General features: G+C 38.9%; 1 protein-coding gene across 1 annotated transcript; it reads right to left on the bottom strand.

Annotated features, from left to right (window-relative positions):
* Nucleotides 1-2,737: 2,737 nt before the first annotated feature.
* LOC116254454 (nuclear pore complex protein NUP98A) lies at nucleotides 2,738-12,079 on the bottom strand. The gene is made up of 13 exons (XM_031629851.2): nucleotides 11,939-12,079; nucleotides 11,684-11,775; nucleotides 11,225-11,488; nucleotides 9,021-9,584; nucleotides 8,632-8,865; nucleotides 7,222-7,811; nucleotides 6,934-7,015; nucleotides 6,783-6,843; nucleotides 6,553-6,691; nucleotides 5,560-5,679; nucleotides 5,260-5,431; nucleotides 4,317-4,382; nucleotides 2,738-3,894 (listed from the first exon to the last, which is right to left on the bottom strand). Exons 2-13 carry the CDS (start codon nucleotides 11,700-11,702, stop codon nucleotides 3,269-3,271), a joined length of 2,937 nt encoding a protein of 978 aa, XP_031485711.1. The 5' UTR covers nucleotides 11,703-11,775; nucleotides 11,939-12,079; the 3' UTR covers nucleotides 2,738-3,268.
* Nucleotides 12,080-17,289: the final 5,210 nt, after the last annotated feature.

Raw genomic sequence — 17,289 nt, 5'->3', positions numbered from 1 at the left:
AAACAAAAAATGTTTAGTCGCACTGGCCAGTAACCACCTTTTTCATATTTGGGTCTTTCACCAATAACTAATTAAGAGGTCACAGTGAATGCTTGGGAAAATGTTATAAGTTAAATTTTACAAAATTGCAAGAATAGAAAAGTCGATATATATGATTGACTCTATTTTTTAGAATCACTTAGTTATCTAACCAGGGTCGTCTGATTCATCATGATAAACGGTTTAAAAAAAAACAAAGAGAAAAAGACAGTAAACATTTTTGTCATTCAATATTAGTTTATACATTTTTCTCTTTGTTTTTCTTTCAACCATCCATTTCAATGAGACGTACACTCCTGATTAGGTTGTGTACTTTGGATAACCCGAGTCATCTCTCTTTTATCATGGGAAGAAGCAACCAAACCCCGACATTTAGTTAATTGATCATGGCCGTTCAGTTCATTTGACAAACCTGCACGGATTTGCTTTTAAAATGGTGGCTTGAAACTTTTAGTACACATTCAAGTTGAGCTCAGGCGAGGAGATGCAAGTATATATGTGACTTATGTTTGATCAGTGGATCGCAGGTTTCAGCTTGTATGATGGATATAACAACTTCAACTTATAGATCTCGCAGATAAAGGCTTTTAAATGGGTTGCAGATCAGAAAGCCGAACCACTCCATAGTTAGACAGCGTTCGCTTGGGCATCGATGATCGATCTACATCCAGTATGGAGGGGTTTTCCATTGCCATTACGTGTTTATCGCTACTCCCTCCAAGCCTAGATTGGTTTCCTATATATTATTGGGTAGCGGTCTACCTCCTTGTACCAGTATATTAGCTCGGCGAATCTTACAAGGGATGATTCAAACGCATCGTCTAGTGAAGAAATGGGGTTTTCATCTCCCAAGCATGGTGTGTTCCACGCAGAAGGGACAAAGGAAATATGTATGGACATGTAATTTCATGCAGCAGGTATATAATAAGATGTGCAATCACCGGAGGAAATGGTTATCGGAATTACCTATTTCTTCTTGCTGGTTTTTCAAAGATGCTTATTTGTTATGGAAATGCTAGATTCTTATAACGTGGTATGTTCGGACAATAAGGACTGATGCTTTATTTAGAGGACAGCCAACTGGTACTAATGGAGTGACCACTTAAATCTTTTGTCATGATGCGGCTTCCATTATAAAATCGAGTAACCATGGAAACTAACAACCGCCTATATATTTTGAATTTTAATGTGGCGTCGTGCTCAATGTATTTATCTAATGTTGCATTCCTAACTATTTGTTAGTACGCAAGCAATGTTATTAAAGCTCTCTCTCTCTCTCTCTCTCTCTCTCTCTCTTTTAAAATTCTTTTATTTTTAAATTATTGTTCATACATTGTTCCATTTTTCAGAAAATGAATTTGCTAGTTTTTGGCTGATTCACAACCAATTTACCTGCTTCGGGAATTGGCACATCTGCCAATTCAGTTCACAAACCAAATTTTAGAATGCTGCCATTAGGTTTTCATGCTCATGTCATCGATGATAAGCATATGTTTATGCAGATTATTAAAGATAATGACAATCAATAATATGAGTATCAATGACATATTTAGCTAGTTTTAGTACTTCAAATAAAGCAATAGTTAGAACTTTGTCCAAATGGGATTGTTCATCCCTCAAGGCTGTCATACCATTAAGGCCAAACAAAAGTTCCAACGGTCTTATAAAAAAAAGCTATTCTCGGTTAAACCTCCATTAAGATGGAGAGGAGAGGACAAGGGGCCAATGAAGGCACTATATGATAGATCCCAGAGATCCTTTCATCAGCCACTACAGTAGCCGCTGATTTTGTAACGTTGGGAGTCCTCCTGTAAGAGAACAAAAAGAACAATAATTTGACAGGTAATTTTTTGGGGTGCAAAATTTCATTTGTTTTTGCAAATCAAATAATCAATGTCAAAAAAAACTTCGGTTGAATAGATGCTGGAGGACGATGTCGGCATCTTACTTTGAAACAGTTCAACGTTGAATATGAAAAACTTGTTCAGAACTAATGTTACAAGGATTGAAAAGAAAATTCAGAAAGAAGTGGAGCGCTGGCTCTTTCGTTGTGCCTTCAGACCCCCCGCCTGATGTAAGCAGATTGACATTTACATCCATTTCCTCTTCCTGTGGAAGGTAGAGGCGATTGAAGGTTAGCTTACTGGAAAATCTTTACACATTACATATCTTTAAGTACTGAACCATATTATTTGTTGCATATATTATTTTCTCCAATGCACTTTCTTATGATTCACAAAAAAAGTTACCACCTTGATTGTCGGCCAATCTGATGCCGGGACCCAAGATGGCCGAGAAAACAACAGTTTCCAAAACAGGACCTCAATTAAGTGCCCCCGTGCTTGGCCAGGCCGGATAGTCGTTCGCAAAACTTCTGATTCAGTTCGCATTTCATCAGTGTTTCCTTTGTCTTACGACCAAACTTTTATTGTCCAACAATACACAGTCACAAAGTGTTCTGTGGAAACGTAATAGACCAGCTGAACTAATTCGGTAGAGTCGTCCAAGATTGAGGAACCAGAAAAATTTCCTGGAGAGGCATTAACTCACATATTTTTACACTTGAAGGAGCACTTACATATATCACTAAGTAAATATTAGAATACCTTAATGTAAAAATGAAGGAAAATTGAGGGGCTGGTGTGGGCAACTTCCCACACCAGTCCATATGTGGCTCCGCCACTACCACAGCGAGATATAATCAGAACTGAATCATGCACTAGAGAAGGTTGAGCCAGGTTAGACGCAGAAGAGAGACCAGGACAGAAACACAAGAAGCAGTGGCCTCTTACAAGGAGTTCGGCTGATGATTCCCTTGATTTTTCTACAGGTACAGCGACTTCTCAAAGGAACTCATTTACCTCCCAAAAAGGAGGAAAAAAAACAAAAAAGGGAGAACAAGCACTGCTTTCTACCTCCCCCACTCTTGTATTTTAAAAGCTTATAGAACAAACAGAGGCAAAAGCCACAAAGACAACGAGATGCAAATCGACGACGGCTAAGGCCTGAATCACCCTTATGCTCAGATCATGTCACCACCCTCGCCTGCTTGCTTTGTGCAAGAACTGCCTCTCACCCAAGCACAAATACACCCACTCCTACTCATGCATATGTATATGGACAATGCTGCTTCCGTTTCGGAAGCAAAGAACATTACAACCCATTATCTCTACTTCATATGATGAGGAATTGCCAACAGGTTGCAGCACGTGCACCAAATGACATCTTGCTAGCTGAGACCATACCGACTGAAGTGTTCGACCTTGAACTTCCATTCACCCTTGACAGCATCAAAGGATACAAACTCTGCGCCTTGGTCCTGAGCTTTCTTCATCAGCAACTTTGTATACTTCTCCACAAGGGGGCCTTGCGTCACTACTTCACCCGTTTTTTTGTCCATGCATCGGACATTCAGCAGAGTTACCTCCCCGGGCTTGTTAAGGCCTTGGCCAACTGGAGGCTTCTTAACTCCATCCATATACACAATCACCTCACGGTTGTTGAACTGAACAATGCTCTCAACATCGAGCCTCCGAACATCTGTCTCTCCAAAGAACTTGATGCTCCCATAGCCACGGCGTCCAACCACAAAATCCTCCACATGCTTGCAGTTGCCTGGTTCAGCTCTCTCCCTTGCTGCAAGTTCTTGGATACTTGGCTCAGTATAGTAGTCAGAATGACGCAGCTTTGGCATGAGGGCTTCAATGCCAGCACCATACTCAAAAGCAATCGCAGCCTCACCAGCTCTTTGACCAGATATTGGTATGTACCCATTCCCCTCATGATGCTGCTCGTGATGGACCCCATTCTGTTTTTCAGAACCTTTCAAATGTCTTGATGCATCAGCTGCAGCTTCTGCAGTATGGCACATTATTGACTGATCAGCACATCAAAAGTAAAAGTACATGCACCACATAAGACGGTGAAAAAGTGAAAATGAACGCCGAAGGAAGAACCATTGCATCTTCAGTAACTGGACTGCATTATGACATTCTCGTCCAAACAGATAAGCCAGTAGCTGATTATTTCAAAAAAAAAAAGAGAGCTAAACAGCTTATGAAGATTTTGCTGGCAACCCAAATGACGTTCCTAAACAGACTACACAGACTCGTACAGTTATTAAATGATCATCGAGGAAAATTTGATTCCAATCCTTATTGCGTATCTAAAAATGAAATGCCACTGCCAATGATCAAATGCAAGTTTCTAACAACAATGAGATTTCAACCATGATAAGTAACAAGAAAAAATATGGCACACAGTTTTAAAGGGCTTACTTTCACGATATTCTGTAGAATCATCCTCTAATGGTGGAGGTCCAGATCCATCATCAATTATTTTTCCTGGACGATACCAAAGATGGTCAAATGATGCCATACGCAACAGTAATAGTCTAGGAGTGGCTAATTAGAAATCTACAGCATGAAAAAATTGCTGGTGAAAGGCTATGGAACTTTGAAACCAACAATATACTGTCATGAAGTTGCTGATTTGCTGATTTTTCTCCTTATTTTTCTCTCATCCATCCATCATGATGGATTGGATGACTCTCACGAGTTAGGTGACTCTAGACATCTAGATTCACCATTCGCTCATTCTAGTGTGTGTGTGTGTGTGTATCCTCACAAAATTTACACCCACGCGCTTTTGAAAATGGCCACCCCTGCACCCTACACCTGTGTGACATAGGGTGCCATAGAAAAAGCAGGATTTTTATACATATGTGTGCATGTATTATGGTGGAGGGTGTCACGAGACCCTCCTCATGTTTGAATGGGGATCATATATTTGGAAAAAAAAAACATTAGAGATTTTCTCCACCACGCAAGCACTTTAAGCAATAAAAATGGAACAATATGCCTCGATTTGACATAACCAAGATAGGCTGATTATCTGCCACAATTGGGCAAGAAAACTAATTTTCTTTCCTTACATTTTTCATGATAACAATTTCTAGTGAAATTTTTGGTTTCTTAGTATATAGTACTTCTTCTAAATGTGGTCATAATCACATCTTATGAACAAGTACAAAAATGTACAACCATAAGATACACCAGTTCAACAAAACAACATGTTCAAATACAAAGGAGATTGCTCACTAAATCCAAAGAAAACATATCACTAGAACACTAACTCGTGCTTATGCAAATGCATGTACACTGAGTATGCATACACCCATGCACATGGAAGGCTATAGAGAGAGAGAGAGAGAGAAACTACCATTTTCATTGGTACCAGGTTGGTCACGCAAATGGCTTTGCTTTGGTAATGAACTGGAGTTCTGCTGTTTTAAAGGATTAATGATCAACGCACGGGGATTTTCTCGTGGAATAAAAAGTGCGTCAGCCTTTGGTGTAGTAGGAATTTCTTCATCATCACTGAAGAATGGCACCTGCAAGCCACCAAAAGTGACATTCAATCCCATGATCAAGAAAACAACCACCATGCTCACAAAGAACGAAATACAATTTCTCTTGATGAACATCTATTTTTAAATGTATCATTTAATGAAGGTCTTACCATTTGACCATCCTTTTTAGGATGATATTTCCTGGATGGCAAACTGATCCTCGATCTTTGAGATACATGCCTTGAAATCAATAAAGGGGACAACCTAGCTGTAGGGGGCTTATCAACAACCTGACACAAGCGATACCAAAATTATGAGCAACAATGAAATCATCAATTTAAGGCCTCCATAATATTATTACACTGCAACAAATTATGCTTAAGAGTGAATACAATTGTTAACCAAAAGAAAAATCTTAAATAGTACAGATCTAATAAGAAAACATCGCTAATTCATTACTTTAAGCTTCCAAATTTGTGTTTTTTCTGCTAACGTGTTAACAAGAAAAATAAACTTGCAAAAGTTAGTTGACAATCGCCAGAATCAAGTGAGAAAACGCCTGAAGGCCAATTTGCACGCCACTAGGATGAGTCAATAGGAGGATCAAATTCTCATTTTGGTGTTACAACATGCTCTCACTTCTGGTGTTACAACATGCATTAGGACATTGGTCTTAAGTTTGCCTGCAGAAGCCCTACAGTTTCTGTACACTGCATCCAACATAAGGAACAAACAGAACATATGTTTTCCTAAGTAATTTGTAACCATAATACCAGCAGATAAGGCAAGAGAGCAAACAAATAATTTGTCATTCCCCTACAAGTTTCATTCAACAGTCACAGTCAAACAAGATCCTCTATATAGGTATTTTGGGTGAAGATCCTGCCATTTAAAAAGAAACAGAAACTTTTGGACAAGTACATAGTCAGTGACAGCTAGCTCAAGATATTTGTGTCACATGCACTATACAGATTATTGGCAAGGCAGGTGTATCATCCAGCTGCATCAGCAGTCCAAACCACATAAATACTAAATAATTAAGAACTTAAAATCTACTTGATTATTTCACAAAGAAACATTCTTATGCTCACTTAGAAGTAACAAATTTGTGGATCTAGTGCTTGCTATGAGTCACTTTGGCATTTTTTTTCAAGATCACTTACCGGCATGCTTGATATTCCATATTGAACTGAAGGAGCAGTGCCCTGCCGACCAATAGAAACCTGAGGCATTGCAGGAAGTGTCCCAAAAGGGTTTACTGGAGGACTCGGTTGTATAACTGCAGCACTCTGAGGAGCAGGCCTATTTGATTAAACATACAAAAAAGAACCCTCATTCAGAGCTTTTATATGTCAGCCTAAAAAAGAACAGCATGCAGGAGATCTGAATATACATTTGTCCAAAGGCATTCTGACCAAAAGGACTTGATATCCCTCCAAAACCACTTGAAGCAGCTGTAATATCCAAATGCAGGGGAACTACGTCAAAAGTCATACATTCCAAAAAGGCAAAAACATCAGAGAAAGCATACACTTGATATTTACCAGACGGTGTCTGACCAAAGTTACCAAAGGAGAATGCCCCAGATGACTGAGCAGCAGGCTGAAAACCAGTTGCAAGTGATGGCTGTATAGATAACATGCAAAAAGTATAAGAGACTCGATAAGGATAAAATTAGATACAGCTAAACGAAAGAGATTAGAAAGATCACGTAATTTCACAAGGAAACTGTAGATATATAGAATTAGAATATCTGAAATTTACAAATGTTAGTGTGGCATTATCGTAATAGATATCACCAAGCTGAAAAGAGCAGTGAAGTTCATGCTTACAGTTGTTTGACCAAATCCCGTTGATGGTGTTGAACTGCCAGCAAATAAACTTGTTCCAAATCCAGTTGATGGTGTACTGAATGGATTAGTTTGGCCAAAAGCAGAACTGTTCTGTCCAAAGGAAGATGTCTGGCCAAAGATGGAAGGCTGGCCAAATGAAGGAGAAGAAGACTGGAACAGCCCAGATGATTGAGTACTTCCAAATGTTGAACCAAATGTCGGAGCTGAAGCTCCTGCTGTGGTATTAAAAAGTGAAGGAGAAGATGACCCAAATGCAGGAGAACTTGACACCCCAAATGGGGAAGCAGAACTACCCCCAAATGCAGGTGTTGATGATGCCCCAAAGATAGAGGGCGTTGAAGATGTAGCTCCAAAAGGACTTGAAGAGGATGAACCAAAGGGTGAACTAAAGGAGGAAGCAGACGATGCACCAAATGCAGAACCAAACGCTGCTGGTTTTGAACCAAATAAGCCTGTGGCTGTCGTACTAGAGAAAGGGTTTGATGCTGTCTGGCCAAATGCTGATGTAGTGAAAGGACTTGACTGGGTTGGTTGTCCAAAGCTTGACTGGCCAGCAGGATTTGGCCCCCCTGAAAAAATGGGAAAAAAGAAGTTAGGAATCATAATTAACATCATCTAAATTGCTGATAAGCTAACGAATTTATCAATCAACAAAAAACTGCCTCCACTGGACTAGTAAGCCAGATCATAGACAAACAAGAATTAACATCACAATTGGCTTTGCATACAGATAAGCCCTGGACAACCATTTAAAAAACATCTTTAGCAGACAGCATACAGAAGATGTTTTCCATGCCACCCTTTTCTCTTTTTTTCTATTATTTTTTCCTAGTTGCATCTTGACGCACCCACAAGGAATATGATTTTTAATTTTTTACAACCAAGTTTATGTCAACTGTCAAACAATGTTCTTACACATTCCATTACCTGTTCTAAGCATAATATTTTTCAGATATTTTGCTTTATTTGTTTTCAGGTTCTCCTCTTTTCCTTCATATTTTTTGTTTAGTTTTAACAAGAAATTAGAGAAAATATAATTTTGAGGTTCAACTTTTATGCCCAGGCTCATAAAAGATGGAATCACATATTTGGGAACCCCTTTACGGAAATTATGAACTTCTATCCATTAACTACAGCAATATTGCTAGCCTAAAAAGGGTAACCCATTAGCTTGGAAGTATGCATTGGTCACCTATTTTTTTTACAATGTGCAATTATTTATAGTTTATACATCAAATAAACATTTCAGTCAGAAGGAAAACATTCACATTATGATAATTGGTGCTAACTACTCAAAGATAGTTGGACACGTCATTAGAATTAAGCAATAAATGTAAAAAGTGGAAAATGAAGTCATGACATAGTCATAATCCAAGAAAAATGAATAACCTTTATCTCCCTTTTGATAATCCTCCCATCTCAACTCCTCATGACTTTTATCCTTATACACAGGCATGGCAGATATCGATTCCAGCTTTCCAGGAGCCTGTCCGGTGCTGCTAATGCCTCCATCCGCTTCAGGGGTGGATGAGTATGGTGCTACTCTGCTCCCTCCCTGTTGGCTCCCAAATGCTGGCTGTCCAAACCCTGGGCTTCCAAATGCTGGTGCTGCTGTTTGTGTCCCTGTAAAACAAGAGGAACTCAGTGCTCATAAAATGTGCAGAAATAGAGAACAGAGATGTCAGAGAACTTCCATGGTTAAGCAGGCAAGTCAAGAAACACCTTATGAAAACTTGAATTTTCCAATATATGTTGAAGATAAGAGCTGGGCAGCTTACCAAAAGGTGAACTCTGAGCACCAAAAGCAGTGGACCCAAAAGGAGTACTGCCAAATGCAGAGGCTGATTGACCAAAGGCAGGTGTAGAGCCAAAACCAAAAGAAGTAGTTGATGCACCAAAAGCCGGAGCTGAAGAAGCTCCAAAAGCAGGTGTACTTGAAGAACCAAAGGCAGGCGTGCTTGCAGAACCAAACGCTGGTGTACTGGAAGCACCGAATACAGGTGCAGTAGAGCTACCAAAAGCAGGTGCACTTGAAATACCAAATGCGCTGCCTGTGCTACCAAAGGGGCTGGTTGATGCGGAGCCAAAGGCAGGAGTGCTTGAAGCACCAAAAGATGGAGTGGTGGTCGCACCAAATGCAGGAGCGCTTGTAGCACCAAATGCTGGAGTGCTTGTAGCACCAAAGCCCGGTGTACTTGATGCCCCAAAAGGTGCTGGTGAGCCAAACAAGCTGCTGCCAAATGCTGGTTGTGATTGTTGAAATGCACCACCAAATGGACTGCTTTGACTAGAAGATGATCCAAATCCTCCAAAGGCAGGTTTCTGCCCAAACAAAGATGACCCTGATAAAAAGGAAAGAGTTAATAAAAGCCAGACAATATATCGTTGCTTTATTATTAGCAACAAATTAGAAGCCCTGGTAATGGAAGCAAAAAATTCTAGAAAATTATGATGGTAACACCATAATTACAAATTCTACTGATTAAAAACTCACTTCCTTTCACACTCATGATGCCATGCTTTACAAGAGTCAAATTTAGCTTTCGGGTTTCACATGTGACCCGTGTGGAACATTTGATGCAAATAGATACAGATTAGTGACACTGTCAAACTTTACAGAAATCAAAATTGTGTGTATTTATTTATCTATTCATTTTGTGTAATTTACTTCTTCTTGTAGTACAATCTTTTTTAAGCCCCTTTAGACTGTGCATAGTCCCTTTAGGAATGTCCACTGCTTATGCCCCACCTAGTGTGCTAACTGTTATAACAAATATCAATTTAGTCATTTCATGTAACTGACTTCTTCGTGCACTATATGTTCTCTTTTTTCTTTTAGCCTGCCTAGGCTATGCATATTCCCTTCGTGAATGCGCACCCCCACTTGGTACTTTTTAACTGTTGTGACAAATATCAGTAACATTTTCAAAAACAGAGGTGTGATAATATCAGCACAACAGAAAGAAATGTTTTTATCAGACAAAAGGCACGATAGTCTCAAAATATCACCAAGAACATAAATATAATGGTGCATTCCAGTTTTTTAAAAAAATCGTTATACATGTAGTTTAAGTGAAAACTTAATTTGATACTTCTTTTCTATTTATTCTTTATTTTTCACGCCTTTTAAATTTCTATAATTTTCCACAGAAAGTCAAAATTTTAGAAGCACTTATGAGAAAGTATAACCACTAGACACCCGAGAATGATATTTGCAACAATACTTTTAGCAGTCCGCACCTATGTTGTGAGGAGCATGCTTGTGCGGGCCATGCCTCGGCCATGAGGTCCATGCCATGAACTATTTTCAATGCCTATGCCCTATGCAACAACATGAATACCCCATGCTACCAAGCACACAGCACAAGTGAAAATGGAAGACCAACATGGAATTACAAGAAGCATCCAGCCAAGTCAGGTTCTCCTGATTTATGCTGTTCTGCACAGTTTTGACATATCCTTAAAATTAGACTGCAGAACCAAAAGAAGCAGCTAAACAGGCTAATAAAGGCTTATGAGGAAATCGACCAAGGATGATAACCAAACTAGATCAAATTTCATACGTCACAGGTACAAGAATAAGAGAAAATAAGTAAAAAAATACAGCTTGAATCACTGGTTTCTCGTTCCTATTTATATTGCGACCAGCATCATCAGTTTGTCTCAAAGACTCAAACATCTACGAAACTTCTCACACATTTTTTTTTCAAACAAGAAGGTGAAAATATCAAATTTAATAGAATATACTTGCACCAAAATCATTATCTGGCATTTCCATGGTAGGAAACAGGAACTGTTACTAAGTTTAAAATAACCATTGGAGGCTCAGGCGCGTAACTCAGATCCTCAGAAATGTCTTGAGGGTTTGAGCAACAAATAATTATACACTATTATAAACAATACCAACGAGCTTGTATGCTTCAGTTTCAAATGGTCGAAAGAATGAATAAGCGATGCCACCAAAGATGAATGAGCAACTTACCAAATGCTGGGGTGGACGAAGTCGTGCCAAATGCGGAGCTGCCGAATGCTGGCGTGGAAGAAGCACCAAATGCCGGCGCCGAAGAAGAAGGCTGTGTAGCACCAAAGACGCCCGTGGCTGTGCTCCCGAAGATCGAGCCGCTCGTCGAGCCAAAGGGAGTAGGACTGCCGAAGGGCTTTGGAGCAAAAGGGTTGCTGTTCGCGTTGTTCGATTGCCCGAACACAGACGGGCTCCCGAATGGGCTGCTGGACGACTGCCCAAATGCTATCAAAAACCACAAAAAGGTACGCAGAAGAACGTGTTTAACTACGGAACCTTCCAAACCTCCAACATCAAACGAAGAAAAAAAAAAGAAACAGAAATTTGATTGCGAAACAAAACCATAGATTATGTTCTTCAGAAATCCCGCAGAAACCACAAAAACCCAACGATTGAGAGAACAGAGCGAGATTCACTTACGGTTAGAAGAGCCAAACATTTCGACTGAACAAAACGGGATCTTTGCTTAACCAGAAACTGACCGCCTATTACAACAGGATCAAATGCCCCACCTACAAAATATATAGACAAAGAACCCAAAAGAAACAGAAATAAGAAAAAGAACAAATCGACCTTACGCGTTCTCAAAACCGCGTACAGAACACAGGCTTCACCAATGTCTGCTTAAATCTTACGCAGAGAGAAATTTAGAGTGCCGATGGAGCAAGACTTTACCTCGTGTCCCGATCTCTTATCGGGGTAGAGGAGGGAAAACCCAAGAAGAGAGGAAGAGGAATGGAGAAGAATAAGAAAATCTAGGAACTCTCAGAAATTCAAGTCAAGCTAGGGCAACTAAACTTGGGGGTTTTGAGAGAGAGAGAGAGAGAGAACACCAATTTAGCCGACTTATATGCGAATGGATCACGTACTGTTTTTACGGGTCAGGAACCGACCTATCGAGACCAGCAAGGAACGGACCTGGACCCATCTGGTAGATCCAGTATTATTCAGGATCATGAGTCGAGTCGAGTCGGCCATAATGGGGACAAAACCGGGTCTGATTCAATAGAAATGTCACAGCTTATTCTGGATATAGATCCGATCCAAGTCTTTGTAGAATTGGGTCTCAGTTGTATGAATGGCGGTGCTGAGATCCAAACTTGGCTGTGTACCGGTTGGACGCAAGTGGATCGGATTTACATTGATGTACATATGAGTAGCTGAATTTAGATCGAAATCTTTATGGCAAAAGAATAGGAGAAAGCTATACCGCTAGTTGTAACTGGCTAGGTTTGGATCTCGCTTTGCAAAAAGCCCCATCTTCCCCTCCCTCATTCACCGTCTTGTTGTTTTAAGACTATTTAGGGATTTAGATGGAGAGAGTGGCGCACATATAAACTAGAGTGTCATGCATTCATTGTTTACAATCCACACACACAAATACTAGTAACTAGACTTTCATCAGTCCACCAATCTAATAAGGTACTTTACACACGACATGACAAATTTAATCAATTTGTAGCAATCCAATTTTGATACCTTCGATGAAAATTGTGGGACACTGAATCAAAAAGGAGACTGTTATTAATATAGAAAGAATTTAACCAAACCCATAAAAATGTAAATTAGCAAGGAAAGATAAAAGAAAGTCGAAGCTAAGTTTTATGTTTCTCACATCACTTTAAGCACTTATTAAATAATTTCCATAAAAGGTGCTGCCATTATTGGAAAAATCTGAAAACATGGTCCGGTTCTTCTGAATTATAAGTAAAATGATAGAAAGGGAAGTTTTCATAATGATGTTTTATGTGGTTTGAGGGGGGATTTTCTTTTATCTTTCCTTGCTAATTTACATTTTTATGGGTTTGGTTAACTTCTTTCTATATTAATAACAGTGTCCTTTTTAATTCAGTGTCCCACAATTTTCATCGATGTCATCAAAATTGGATTGCTACAAATTGATTAAATTTGTCATGCCGAGTGTAGAGTAGCTTCTTAGATTGGTGGACTGATGAAAGTCTAGTTATTATGTGGATTGTAAACGATAGATGCATGACACTGTAGTTTATATGTGCGTCACTCTCTTCATCTAAATCTCTAAATAGTCTTAAACAACAAAAAGGTGATTGAGGGAGGGGGGATGGGGCTTTTTGCAAAGCCAGATACAACAATCATTCAGACCTACTTTCAAAAACGGACCCATGGATCCAAAAGGATCCCAACCCACAGACCATTTGGCTCGTTCCTGAAAAAAATACTGGTTCCACCCCTAGTTGTGGACCATTTAACTTGAACCGGTTTTTGGATCCCAACCCACAGACCATTTGGCTCATTCCTGAACAAAATCCGCCCCTAGACCATTTAACTTGAACCGGTCTGGTCAATCATGAACGCAGATCTAGTGATAGAGTTGCCATTGGTTCCTGTATGACCAGAACCTGATCCGCCCCAATCATGAACGCAGATCTAGTGATAGAGTTGCCATTGGTTCCGGTATGACCAGAACCTGATCCGCCCCAATGGTGTGATGGAACATTATATGCACGCGTTCAAAATGTCTAAAACATTAGCGTTTGCAAAATTGAAAAGTTGGTGCATAAAACAAATTTTTAATACGAAATTAATTTAATAGACAATAATTTATTAACTTCTAAAATATGATTGACTAATGAGTTTCCTTAACAAAAACTCCTCATCTTTCTTAGGGGTATTTCAGACTCTTAGAAAAATAACTTAGTTTTTAAAAATAGATGAATGACTCTTATAATAGCAAACTTATGGTAGTTGAAAAAACAAATTTCTTTTACAAAAATAGCTTGAACTAAAATGTGATTTACGTTAAATTGGAACATATATGGTATCTTTCAATCTGAGAAAGAAATTGAATATCTTATTTATCAATAAGGGCCAATTTCATCAATAGTTGTTCACATTTTGTTTTAAAAAAATCCAATACAAATTTAAGCGGTTTAATTTTTATCGCTTACTTAGGTGGCTTTGTATCTACCAATAACTTTGATATTGACACCTGAGAGAAGGAGGAGGGGACAAATAAGTTAATACTACCAATCAAGAAAAATCGAACGGAGTGATGATTTCTATAAGCGTTCACACCTCTCTTTTTCTTTGTTCACTAAAATAACTATAAATCTACGGTAAAGCCACTATAAATCATTGCCGCACTTTATACTGTCTGTATTGCCAACACGATGACTAGTTTTTTAAGACAAATTTTGAATATATATATATATATATATATATATATATATATATATATATATATATATATATATATATATATATATATATATATGTGTGTGTGCGCGTGCGCGCATTCGGACAGCCATAATGTCTTCATGTTCCAACTGGTAACTTATTTAAGCATGCTTGTTATTATTCTTGAAATAGTTGGCTTTCCTGTTTTAGTTTCTAAGTTTGCTTGACTTCGTTATGTTATAGTAATATGCTTAGTCAAACACATGCATGTCTTTCAAGCATATTGGGTATTTTCCAACCATGTTTAAATAAAGTATGTATGGCCTCTTTAGTTTGAACGGTACCTGTTAACGTGCTGGTTATGCGTATACATTGGATCCTAATTTTGGAAATGTCTGTTGTGTGATCATCAAATTCATTTGCATCTTCCATTTAAATTTTTTAACATATAACAGCTGCCCTAAATACTTTTTTTTTTTCAAAATTGGAAGTTGCATGGTTTAAACATGATATTAATTAAAGGGAGTTTTCTTATTTTCTTATTTGCAATTGCTGAGTTTTTTATATAAGATTTTGACTGTGCGTGTGCGTATGTGTGTGTATGTGGAGAGATAGGATTAGCTTCCTAAAGCACACTGCAAAAATCCCACCTAAAATTTAATACTGGGTTGAATCAACTCCTCTTTCATGCTATACTTCCCCTTGATGTCCTCATCCAAGGAAGAGTTTTTGAATAGGACAAAGATCTTTTCAGCTTTTCAAAACAATGAGATCCTTTTCTTGAGGAAAGGCATTAGGCAAATCAAGGGTAATGGATCACATGCCTCACGGGTCATAATATAGCTAGTTGCGATGGTTTTAGGTGAAGTCACCGTTAGTTCAAATTCATGTGAGCCCTCTGCTTATAGAAGCGAGGTATTAGTTGACAGTACACTATGTCTACACCAGACAACGATGCAACTCTAGACCCTGGGGGGCAGGGGCGGAGTGAGGATTTTTTTCAAGGGCGGGCCAAACGGTCCAACGAATTTATCCGGGTAAAGTCAAACTAAACCTGAATCCAAAACATACATTACGCAACTAAAAATTTTCAATTTTTTTAATGTGATTTTTTTTTTTAGATTAGCTGGGTTGAGCCCATGGCCTAGGCGCCCTCCCCGCCTCCCTCCGCCCCTGTTGGGGGGCAAAGGGAACTGACCGGTTGAGGCTATCATTCTGGGCAGTTGGAAAAAATACTTATCGCTTACCTTAAAGCATCAAGGAGCATGTCCCTTGCTCTTTCTTTAATTGCAGATAGACTCTGAGCAATACTCAATGCCATCCAAAATAGCATCATTGTCAATCTTCATATTTTCGGTTTCTTAACCATGGTAGAAAGTTGAGAATCTAGAGACTGCACATGTTAGATGCTGAGAATATTGAATCACAATGACAAACTTTTCTTGAGAAAGCCCATTCGCTTTAAACTTTAAAAGTGACAGGCACTAGCCAGGCACATGATCAGCATAGTTCTCGATATTATCAGGACACAATATGGAGCGGACAACAGCTGCTTTAGTCATGGACCATTAAATCTGAATCAGATCCACTAAGACAGACATCAGACATAAAGATAACCACTTCAGTCATTGAATCAATAACTCAAGAAAATCTACTTCCAGGATTAAAGTAGAGAATTCACTTCATTTGGTTGCACCTTAGAATCCACATCTGATTGAATGTTCCTTTCTTCTGCATTACGTGCCAATGCAGACTTTGACTGTTTACATTAAGAACAAATATTCCTTCAATCCAATCTGCAATATGGTTAGGAATGCCACAAAGCGGTAATGTTCTTCAGCTTCATACTCAAGTTTCAAATCCCATCCATCTTTTGAGTTAAAGGGGAGAAGGATTTCTTCTTTGAGATCATCATTGACGGAAAGCTCCACAAGGATAGTTGAATAACAAAAGTGAAGCTTTGATCTAGTTTTATCTGCAATACTTTTGTTTGGCTTTAGTGCATTGGCTAACCGGCATCAGACAATAGATGTCCAAATGGTAGGAAGCAAAATCATGAACCATTACCAGTACTTAGGAAAGGCCAGGAACATCCTTAGAAGTAGGCTCTACTTAAAACGTTGGATGCACAACAGCCTAAGGACCAGAAGAAAGAAATCACATGCTGACTTAAACAGAATTCACAAAGACGACCAAGAGACTGTTCTGTGGAAGAGAAGAAAAAACTTCTTTTGAGTGCTTCCACTTGACAACTATCCTACTTAGATAACAATGAATATGCAAAATTGCTCCTTTTGGAATAGTGGATTGGAATATGCGACAATTTCTTCCCATTGTCAGGAAGGGAGAAGGAAGAGTCTTAACGGACAAGAATTCATACGGGATTCCAGCTCATGGATAAAGTTACTTTTCAATTCTGACATGACCGCCATTGATGTATGACCAAGGCTACTCATTGATATGAAATGCACCAGCTTTGATGTGGAAGGAAGATGTTCCTCCACTGAAATCACTCGTGGTCAACGCGTGGAACATATAAAAACCTGTCCTTTTAATGTCTATGGTGCAAAGCACAAAACAATGTGGAGCGTACGAGATCAAAGTTTCTGTTCTTGAAAAAGTAAAGGGTTACAGAAAATGTAAGGAAGCTTTACTCATGAAGCTGCAAGCCTAATAGCAGAGAAATGACATAGATAATATTGAAGAACTGGAGCAAATACCAACAAGTGCAGGACTACAATCCAGAAAAGTGGCATCTGGTTACTGATACTGCCTGCGTTGCATAAGCTTAAGTAATCGATAAAATAACCTTTGCAATACAATCTTTGACTCCATATGCTGGAAGAAGTGCAAATCATGACTGACAGAAC

Source organism: Nymphaea colorata, chromosome 5 (genome assembly GCF_008831285.2).
Source record: "Nymphaea colorata isolate Beijing-Zhang1983 chromosome 5, ASM883128v2, whole genome shotgun sequence".
Taxonomy (NCBI): Eukaryota; Viridiplantae; Streptophyta; class Magnoliopsida; order Nymphaeales; family Nymphaeaceae; genus Nymphaea; species Nymphaea colorata.
Note: the sequence above shows the minus strand (reverse complement) of the source record. Positions and strands in the feature narration are given on the sequence as shown.